This window comes from Magallana gigas, chromosome 3 (genome assembly GCF_963853765.1).
Source record: "Magallana gigas chromosome 3, xbMagGiga1.1, whole genome shotgun sequence".
In the NCBI taxonomy this organism is placed as follows: Eukaryota; Metazoa; Mollusca; class Bivalvia; order Ostreida; family Ostreidae; genus Magallana; species Magallana gigas.
The window spans coordinates 16,234,077-16,244,780 of NC_088855.1; the positions used below are offsets into that span (position 1 = coordinate 16,234,077).

The 10,704-nt window shown below is 33.4% G+C and overlaps 1 protein-coding gene across 3 annotated transcripts; it reads left to right on the forward strand.

Moving 5' to 3' along the window:
• The first annotated feature begins 1,109 nt into the window (after positions 1–1,109).
• LOC105331930 (hydroxysteroid dehydrogenase-like protein 2) lies at positions 1,110–6,024 on the forward strand. Of its 3 annotated transcripts, XM_020068732.3 has the most exons (7): positions 1,167–1,250; positions 1,454–1,504; positions 3,747–4,062; positions 4,348–4,548; positions 4,769–4,857; positions 5,164–5,305; positions 5,471–6,024. In XM_020068732.3, exons 3-7 carry the CDS (start codon positions 3,818–3,820, stop codon positions 5,637–5,639), a joined length of 846 nt encoding a protein of 281 aa, XP_019924291.3. In that variant the 5' UTR covers positions 1,167–1,250; positions 1,454–1,504; positions 3,747–3,817; the 3' UTR covers positions 5,640–6,024. The 3 variants fall into 3 exon arrangements, with proteins under 3 accessions (XP_011432628.3, XP_019924293.3, XP_019924291.3); XM_011434326.4 differs by lacking the exon at positions 1,454–1,504 and having other exon boundaries at positions 1,110–1,250; XM_020068734.3 differs by lacking the exon at positions 1,454–1,504 and having other exon boundaries at positions 1,159–1,244.
• The last annotated feature ends 4,680 nt before the right edge of the window (positions 6,025–10,704 follow it).

Sequence of the window (10,704 nt, forward strand, 5' to 3'; positions counted from 1 at the left end):
TCTTATTCAGAATTTCACTTCAAGTTTCTTTTTATACAATAACAATCTCATGAATTAAATATGCGGGAAGTGAAGGGAGCGACATTGCAGAGAAATACATAGTCCGCCTTATCGCGTTATGTAATATTTTTTTCAATGATCACTAACTTCATCACCCGAAAAGTAACTAAATTATTGCAAATGAACATCAGGAAATAGCCAATATAGGAATTTGAGTCTGACATCATCTTGATTATTTCGTGCAGTCCGTGATTTATTTAGGTTGCTGTTCAGCTTCACTGGTTTCGATCGATCGATTATATAACTGGTTATATATCTGTATATAGAACTGGATACTGTAGATTTCAATCCTGTCAGTTTCGATAGAGCTGTAAAATACAATCAATTTAGGAAATCATACTTAGTGGATAAAAATATTCTGAAATGAACCCAGCCTGGCGTAGACATGATTGTTATACTTTCATGTTAAATACTGAAATCTGATTGGTTAAGACGCAGTTAATAATATTTGCTATTACCCTCAGCGTTAGCAACGCACTTAGCAACGGGTAACATTAAAAAATGTTACATGCGCGAAAATTATGCGCGTACGGTTCGCTGTAGAATTCACGCTATTCCTATTTAAAAGCAGTAAAATTTTCTTAAAAATTAAGACATTCAATATAACAAAATAAATAGTGCCTGTTTGGGAGGATAACAGGTGAAATTGACACCCCTCGAAAACCATTGTCAACCTCCGCTTCGCGTCGGTTGACAATGGTTTTCTCGGGGTGTCAATTTCAACTGTTACCCTCCCAAACAGGCACTATTTATATAATATATATGCTTGTCATTATGATCTGGCCAGGCTCTAATGGGTGAAATACAAAATTTACAAAATGACACACTTAAAAGTAAGTGCGCACACCAAATGTTTGAGGGAACACACCCAAAAACTTTTTGACAAACAGAAAAAGACTTTGATCCTAACCGTGAAAGCTTATCTTTCCGATGTCCATTTCAATTCGTACATGTAAAATCAAAATCCGAGAATTTATGGTGTCTAAGAAAGCTAGGTGGGCTAATTTTGGTGAAATATTTCATTCGCTCTAACAAATCTCTCGTCGTCATAAATAGATAATATTACGGAATTTCAAATTGTGGCCGTTTTCTTCTCTATAATTATTAAATCTAGATAACACCTTTTAAAAGGAGGGTTTTAAACGCTAAAATGCAGCGTTTGGACATCGGAATGGGAAATTAATGTAAAGGTACTTTATATTTCTGTCGATCAATATGTTTTTTAAACTCAGAAATATCAAGTGTAATGTAAGTGATGAGATTTCACACAATGTCTAAAAATGAAAGTAAATAATATTTATACAGTTATAAAAGAGAAGTTCGGTTCTAAATTGACTTCATGTTTCCGGAAAACGAGCACTTGGGTAATTTTGTGTATACATGTATATTGAAGGGTGCAGTTGTAGACTCGACCTGCCTTTGATCCTGCATGACAGATATATCTGTAACTATATTTCATTTCCATAGATGACAATTAAGTTTAGATCCCATCATAACACTCAGTCTGAATGTCAGTGAATGATTGATTTTCTTGTCGTTGCTTTAATTAATAACTACAGACGGATAAACCGGCTCCCAACGACAGATATTAATTATGATGCGACCGAGGACTTAAAAATAAATTATTCAATATGCTTAATACTTGCATTTTTTAGTAATCAATTAACTTTCTTTAACTTTGACAAATGTTTGTCAATAGAGAGGTTTAGCAGACCAGCGTGTACGTGTACTTGTACGTGTAGGTTACAAGTTAGAACTACCCGTAATAGCTCAATTACTTTTCTTGTTTAGCAGTTGTAACGTGTACTTGTACGTTTAAATGTAATTATGGATATCCTCTCCTACTAAGCTGAGAATGTTGGTTATAAATGAAAAGTAGGAATTCTGCATGTGTTAATTTTATTAAACATCATTTATTATATATGCACATTTTTATTTATCGCAAATTAATAAGATAACGGAGCCATTGCATGTTTTGGAGGAAGAGATGCGTGAAATAAAACTCCAATAACATATTAAACGCTAATGAAAATTTATGTTGGTAGATATATCAGTATTCGCATTGAATATTCAGGCTTAAGAAAAGTTAACATATTTTTTTAAAATTAATAGACAACAGGGAAACAGAGGCTACAAGTTCGACCTTACGGGTACTTTGCAATTTACACGTCGTATGTTCATTCGGGTACATACGTGTAGAAATTCGTCATTACACAAACTGATGACGTAATGCACATATTTTCCGTTCTACACGTACACGTACGCGTACACGTTGGTTTGCTAAACCTCTCTAATAATTGGGATAGTTAAACAGTCACAACAAGATGAGGTTGTTCTACAACCGATACATACTGACTGATCGGTTAACTTCCATCTTTGAAACATTCTATGAATAGTTAAACTGTAAATAAAACAATAAGATGATTTATTTGGCGTTTTGTGAGGGTATGAAGCTAGTTAGGATGTTGCAGAAAAAAACTTATAATTAACATGACGGCCGCGAGTTATGTAGTGTTTTTTTTCGTGCAATTAATTCTAACTATGCCTTTATAGCCCGATTGATAAAAGTCCAAAGAAAACATTTTACTGTTTATATTTTCATCCATCTTTAAACCATTTAAACATTTATAATTTTCCTTAAAAAGTGAATAAAAGTGTAATATATAATTTTCGAGATGAATGTTACTCAAAAGAGCAGCCAATTTTACATAATGTAACTTTAGTTTCTGTTGATCAAGAATTAACCCACGCAAATTAAGTCAACAGCAAAAGTACAAAAGAAAACATGAATTAACTGTGTGAGCATTAATTATTTTCTATAGCAATACCAGAATTTATTAAAAAGCAAAACAATCCACCCAAAGCAGCTTAGAATGCTTTTATTTTGCCGACAGCTATAGTTCATTTACTAGTTCGCGTAGGTTAATGTCTTGTCATGCATGCATGAATTACAATCGATTATCGTAAGAAATAGAGGGAATATGGATACCTAGCATCTGATCTCGAACAACTCTTTTAGAGTTCCTTTAGTTGTGATTAAGTTTCGGCATTTATAAGCATTTGATAAACTGTTTTTACAAGCATTTCAAGTATTGAGGTCCTTTTAATGTGTATATAAATATAATTGGGACCGCAAATAGATTTTAGTGGATTCTTTCTGTTTACTCTCACGTTTCGAATAGATTATATTATTTGTTTACACTTCCATTACACTTGAGCTTTACTATTTTTGTGTAACCCAAACAAAATTAATTTTATTTACTTCAGGTTCGTGGAAAAAAGATCGCGGTCGAAATTCTGCAGGTGTAATTTCTAATTTCATCAGCACCAACACTACGCTTCTACGAAAAGGCTCACGAGAGCTCAGAACATCAAGAAGCCGTTGTCTTTTTATAGATTAATTGATCTTTCTTTAAATTGCATGTTGATGAAAGTTTGGATTCATTTTCTGAATTTATTCTTCGAATTGCAAACTGAAAAGACAATTATGCATAATTTGCTAACACGTTTGGACTTTTTTCTGCATTGAACCTATAAATTGTAAAAGATCTACAATTCTATACATTAATAATTACAAATTTATTTATTGATTTTTTTTTTTGCTGAAAATATGATTATGTCATGAAGTATTTATAGTAACTACATGTATGTTTTAGTGTATTTTTTTAACATCACATTTTTTGTAGGGGCTGATACCCAGAGTAATATACCAAATTACCACTGTAAAATACATGTATGCCCCATCTCAACATAACCCATGAAATCGGCGCTAGTGATCGGCGCCTCCCGTGGAATAGGAAGGCAGGTCGCCATCACCTTATCCAGAAATGGATATTCAGTGGGCGTGGCTGCGAAGACCGAGGTTTCGCAAGACTCGCTTCCGGGAACGATTCATGACGTAGTTAGTGACATCACAAAAGAAGGAGGCTTTGCAATACCGATTAAATGTAATGCAAGAAAGAGCGCAGATATAGAAGATGCTGTGAAGAAATGCATTAAAAAGTATGTAAACTTATTCAAGATTGACAAGAAACAATATTTGCATTTTTGATTTTTTTTTGCATGGTCTTCGTTTCATAATCTTGAGGATGCAATAGGGGTGGAATTGCAACTTTAGTCCACGGACTCTTTTTTCTATTTAAAAAAAAGTTTACCCCAGTAGTATGATTTTACAGAGACAAGTGTCTGTGTTTTAGCCACACTAATTATTCATCTTTGTTTAACATTGATTTCATGTAAAATGTAAATGTAAATGCATTATAAAAGGACGTTATAACTTGATTTTAGATTCGGTAAACTAGATTTGGCTGTCTATAATGCTGGAGCTATTTTATGGAAACCCGTGATGGAGACTCCTTTGCCTCGTTTTGACCTCCTACATGAAGTAAATGTCAGAGGTGCTTACGTCATGGTCCAGCACGCACTGCCACATTTCCTTGAGAGAAAATCGGGAAGAATCATACTGGTATCACCACCAATTTACAAAAGGTTAAGCCCTAATACTGCGATTGAATACTGATGAGTAAAAGTTCAAGATTTACGACCAAAGCAGATTTTTTTTTCGTTTAAGGCTTTTTGGGGTTACCGTAGAAAAAGTATTTTTCACCGAACTTTATGACAAAACTTATGGGAGATGCAATTTGATTCAATGTTATTTATTGATTTTTCCTTAACTTATTGCCCATTTTTGTTTTCTTTCATGGTACAGGTTCTTCAAAGGGAAGACCCCATACAGCATCAGTAAAGTCGGGATGACTGTGTTGACGCATGGCCTGGCTAATGAGCTCAAAGACACTGGTTTGTCAACAGCTTTTTCTGTGCTTAAAACTTTTTAGTAGATATTTGATGTTTCATCATTTGATTGTGTATGTATTTTTTTCTATAAAACACAATGTAACTTCAATCAAATATCAATCAAGTATCATGCCTTATGGGCAAGTTACGGAATTGCAGTACAAACTCAATTCAGTTTTTTGCGATACAAAGCAATCGTCTCTTTCCTGCAGGACTGGATCAGGAACTCTAAACTTTGATATTGAAACAACTTTTTTTATTACCTATTTTTAAGGGTGTAAAATGTACGCCATTTTATTTTATTTGCAGGTGTGTCAATTTCATCTCTTTGGCCCGCCACTGCCATCAAAGCTTTTGTGACGGATAAGCTGGGGGCCCCGCCCTCTGTCCTGAGAACCCCGGATGTATTTGCTGACGCCGTTCTTGGAATAGCTGAAGAAAAATCAGACAAGTGGGTTTGGCAATTTTGTTCCTTAGATTTTTTTTTTGGTTAAAAGTTGTAAATAGGAAAACAGAAAGTTTGCTTGGTAAAACCACTTTTGTTATTGTATACTGTGTATTTCGCCAGTCTATTTTCTGATGTTCAAAGCACGTGAAAATTCCTCTCTTTTTTCAGGTTAAATGGCTTGGCTCTTATCGATGAGGACTATCTGAGAGCCACCGGCATATCGGACTTCTCCAAATACCGCTGTGACCCGGATGTGGAGCCACCCAGAATGATGCCACGTAAATTTCCGGATTTAAGTGTTGAAGAAGAAAACGAAAAAGTGTTCCCTAAATTATAGCATAGCTGGTTCAGTGAGGAACTTTCACGGGCGGATCCAGAAATTTCTAATTTGGTTGGGGGGGGGGGGCAAATTTTTTTTTCAAAGGCAGGTGATCAAGTGCCTGGCCATTTACTTATTTAAAGCGTAATTATATGTCAAATGTCTAAATTAGATTCTTGTGATTGAATGTGGTATATATATATGAATAGATTTCACTGGAACATTTCATTTTTTCAGTTAGCTAATTTTTGTTTAAAGTTTAAATATCTATATCAATGGTCACTGTGTGATTGAACTTTCAAATTTCAAATTGATATCATTAATATGCATGCATTAAACTAGATCTATGTAAATGTATACTCATCATTTTGTCATATGAAATAATTTACATGGAATAAAAATAAAGCTTTTTTAATCAAATCGATTTGGTTTTGATTTCTCAAAGAGATCAATGTTTTGGCCCAATGTACAATGTAATATTCAGTTCTTCTCGAAATTTTAAAACGGTACTATTTAATCATTTTAATGCATTACTTGAAAGTAACGTCCACGTGAGTAAGAAGGCGAATGCGGCTGTCGTTGTAGAAAAAAAGTACTGAACGAATATAAATTTTCTTCGATATTTACAACTTTAAGTGATGATAAAATTTTTGAAACAAAAAAATGTCTGTCGCAATATTTTACTGTTATACAGAACTGTGCGAAGATGCATGTTTGTTTTTCGTTGCATGCAGGGATATTTCAGGAGTTGGTTTGAACATATTTTATTGTATACCCGGTATATAATATACAAAGGGTTCGAACACAAGTTCTTGCAACTTACTAGGTTCTCACCCAAGAGTTATACAAACTACATGTACGTACACGTATTGTAATAAATATGTCACCTCTGTGTATATGTATAGAAAAAGGACATTTACTGTACGCACTGTATTACTTGATTTTACCTACCTAAACTATTAAATGATTTCTTTAGTGATTTATGCGGGAAATAAAGGTAGCAACATTGCAGAAAAAATACATTAAAAAATATTCAAATACAAAACGTATACAAAATATATTTTTTCTGCAATGGTCGCTAACTTTATAACCCGCATGAATCATCAAAGAAAGCATTTTATTTTTTATATTTACATTCATCTTTCTTTTAACAAATAATGAATTGATTGAAAGAAGTAAAATAAAATTAAAGAAACTAAATTAATGTTGATATACACCAGTATGTTAGATTAAAGATATATAAGCCAAATCGTCTTAGGGAATTTGAGTCTGACATCATCGATGATTATTTCGTGCAGAACGTGATTTTTTTTTTATAGAGGGAATCATACCTACTGGATGTAAATATAACAATTATAAGTGATATATGAAAATGACTTGCATGTCGTTTTAGTTGTTTTGTAAACAGAAAAGGATCAAACAATTTATTTTTTTTAAAAACGTAATAAGGCATCATTTGAAAAAAAAAATATTCTAAGAGATAATAAACGTCGATATTTCATGCTCCAGATTTCAGAAATTCGTCGAAACTTTGAACCTATATAATTACATCTTTGATGTAACTATGAAACAAATTATTAATTGCATTTATCCCAATGATCTGAAGTTTGAGCGAGTTAACGTGAAACTTTTGATGTTATTCTATACAATTTATTAACAATGAAGAGCTTTGTTGGTCGTCTATTATACCTGCATACATTTAAATTGGAAAATACACATATTTTTCTTGCGTGACAGTTTGTTTAAATTTCATATGCAAATAATTTTTAAGTTAGCGTTTAAGATCAATCGATGTTGTTACATGTACATGTATAAATAAAGAACCATGTTTGGAAAGTATAGGTATCAATTCATCGCATGGCGTGTGATGCGGAGCTACATGTACATGCATATGTACATGTAAGTTTGTGCAACAAAATTGCTCTGTCTTACATGCCTGTAAAATATTATGTAACTTTGGTCACGACCGATTGATTTACATGAAAATTGATTGGAATCAGTATCTTGTCAATGACGAGTTTATTTATAGTCTGTCCCAAGTTATAATTGCTTCCATTACTTTTTGATGATTTTTAATAAAAATACACATACCTTTGAGAGAAGTACAGCTGAAATCGATGAAAGGGAATACATCAAAGATATCTCCATTAACAAATTATCCCTTTTCACTCATAAAAGTTTACAGGTACGAAAACAAATTTCTCACGGAGATTTATTAAGGGAAATGTTTACATCTTTTCTCCATTCGGGAGTACTCGGAATACCTCGCGTAATTTTTCAACGTTATCATCCGGGCTTATTGATGGCTGATGCAATGCAAAATCCCCGTAGACTTTCTATTTTGGGATATGTATTGAAACCTGAGGTGGTGGGGGGGGGGGGGGGGGCGCTTCAAAACAGATAATCTGGACATTTTTTCATATTAGTGGATGAACGTAGTTTGAGCACTATTTGAGCATTATTATCGAAATATCAAGCGAAAAGTGGTGGAAGCAAAAACTCGGGACAGAGCAATACATGTAAGTATATATATAACTAGACTTTGACCCGTGCGTGCACGAGTTGACATTGCATATGATATCGGATAATAGAAATAGTGCCTGTTTGGTAGGATAACAGTTGAAACTGACAACCCGAGGAAACCAATGTCAACCAACGTCATATTAAATGCACTGAATTAGAGTTATCTCCCGTATTTTCTTTGATGAACAGAATATATATATATATATATATATATATATATATATATATATATATATATATATATATATATATATATATATATATATATATATATATATATATATATATATATAAAATTTCCAATGAAAATTTACACGCATTTGTATTATTGTTTCTGAGTTAATCCATGCAAATGTTATATTGTGCGGGAAACATAAACTAACAGGCGCGTAGCTAGGCGTATGCAAGTACGCAAGTGCTTCCATATCATTTTCAGAAAAGAAAAAAGAAATGAATGAAAAGAATAAAAATAAAATTTAAATAATGCTGATTAATGAAAACTTTCCTTTAGGAATAAAAATTAAACTAAGCCGCTGTTATCTCAGAATTTGCTGAGAAATAGCGCAGACGACTTGCCTTCTTTTTCAATAAATAAAAAAAAATGCTCTTCTGTTATATTCTTTTATTATTTGCATGCAATTCTATAGCCTGAGTGATCGTGACAGTGATTATGAATAGATTATCGAGATCGAAATAACGGAATCTTAAAAAGTTTAAATAAATATTTATGTAGACAAAAATGTTATAGACCATTAGGAGAGAAAGACTTTTTAGATATAGAATAAATTGATTAAATTAATTACATTATAAATAAGGCACTACTTTTTTTCTTTATCGTTAATATTATGATGATGAAGTAAGCATTTTACACATTAAAAATTGGGGTTATTTTGATGAAACTTCTTTTTCTGGATACTCCAAATTAAGTGTTTGAAATGCCGAAAACTCGCCAGCTTCCGGGCGTCCTGGGCCCCTACCATGGCTTCGCTCTGTACCCATTGGGGGGGGGGGGGGGCTCAAGGCGGCCCCCAAATCCCCTGCCTTAGTTTGCTTCCACAATAAGGAAGCCTACGCCCCTGACTAAACAGCCTCCCGTGATTTAGCGTGAATGTTATGCGCATGCACAAGATTGTAAAATCCAAAAATCCAGATGATTTTTTAAGGAATTTTCGTCGATATTTAATTAGCGAAGCTTGATTGAGAAAAAAAAACAAATTGGTAATCTTCAAGCACCAATTGTGTTTAAAATATATTAAAACTCTTCCGATTTCTCGGTATTAAAGCCCATAAATTCGATCGAGTCTATTATTTTAATATAGTAGTATAGATGTAAAAATAGAGTATTTGACCGTTTGACGATCGAAAAAATTAATCTTGAGGCCATCATGAGTGCAAAAGATATGGATATTGCGAAGCAGAGCTATAAAGACTCTTTAATGATTGACTGAACAACATGCAGGTTAGGCTAACAAATTCCGTATGAGACCTTCCCCTTCAAATGAAGGTTTTTTTTCTCCTTTATGATGATCGACGTCGTTGACTTATGAAAGCACTCTAATTAGCAATTATTTGCGTAAATTTGTATTTAAAATATACTTTTAAATGGATCGCAAAGTCATATTTTAGTTGGATATCTTAATTAATGATGAGGTTTTTTTTTACCTCAATTTAAAATTTGTTTCATTTATGTGATCAACTTCAGAAAAACATCCAGAGGCGCCGGACCCACACCCCTTGATAATGCAAGATAATTCATATTCAAATTATATTTACTCACACGTACAGAAGAACTAAAATTCGAAAATAGACACCCCCCCCCCCGGGCAAACAAAATCATCCCTCGAACCACATCCCCTTGGAAGAATTTAGGGTTCCGGACATGAACATTGTTCTTCACTTGAGCATATACCGGTCCTATTTTTTTTTTTATTTCACATGAACACGTGTGTCGGAGACCTATTTATGTATATAAGTAATGCGTGCACGTGCACTCATTGACTTGAAGCATTGTTGAACCATGAGTGAATCCCTCTCCTATGCAGTTACTCAGACAAACCGAAAGTGAAACAGTGTTTGGACCTCAGCACAAATCATTGCTGCTGACAAGACTAAGTTCTTGAAAATAATTGATGAATTCGATGTGATGTATGCTAAAGCACTGTTTTTCAAGGAAACTTATTTATAGATACCTTGAAAATAGTCAGATTAAATGGTACGAACAATTTAAATATTTTTGTGGTCGTATGTATTCCTACGCCAGAGTTCAATATAGTCTCGTTCAACTCGACGCTCGGCTATCTCCGTAAATCCTTTTCGGAGATTCACGGTGTCAGCCGAGCGTTTGGTAGAACGAGACTAGAGTTCAATATTGCCTGGATCCATACAATTTTCGAGAAATATTTCTATCAATGATACATAGTTTGATTGATTTAAATCTTTAAATATTATTTAACATTATTCATATGGGGGTTTCTCGATATTCTTGTCGAAAAAGTCCAAAAATTCAAATTATAAAAATGTGTGTAATTCAAATGATAAACTACATGTACTTGTCATGCAA

What these genes read in the sequence shown, in the direction of transcription:
- LOC105331930 (XM_011434326.4), top strand. Translation starts at nt 3,818, where the DNA reads ATGAAATCGGCGCTAGTGATCGGCGCCTCCCGTGGAATAGGAAGGCAG. An exon ending in GTGAAGAAATGCATTAAAAA is followed by an intron (nt 4,063 to 4,347) that starts GTATGTAAACTT and finishes ACTTGATTTTAG; the next exon opens with ATTCGGTAAACTAGATTTGG. An exon ending in TAATGAGCTCAAAGACACTG is followed by an intron (nt 4,858 to 5,163) that starts GTTTGTCAACAG and finishes TTTTATTTGCAG; the next exon opens with GTGTGTCAATTTCATCTCTT.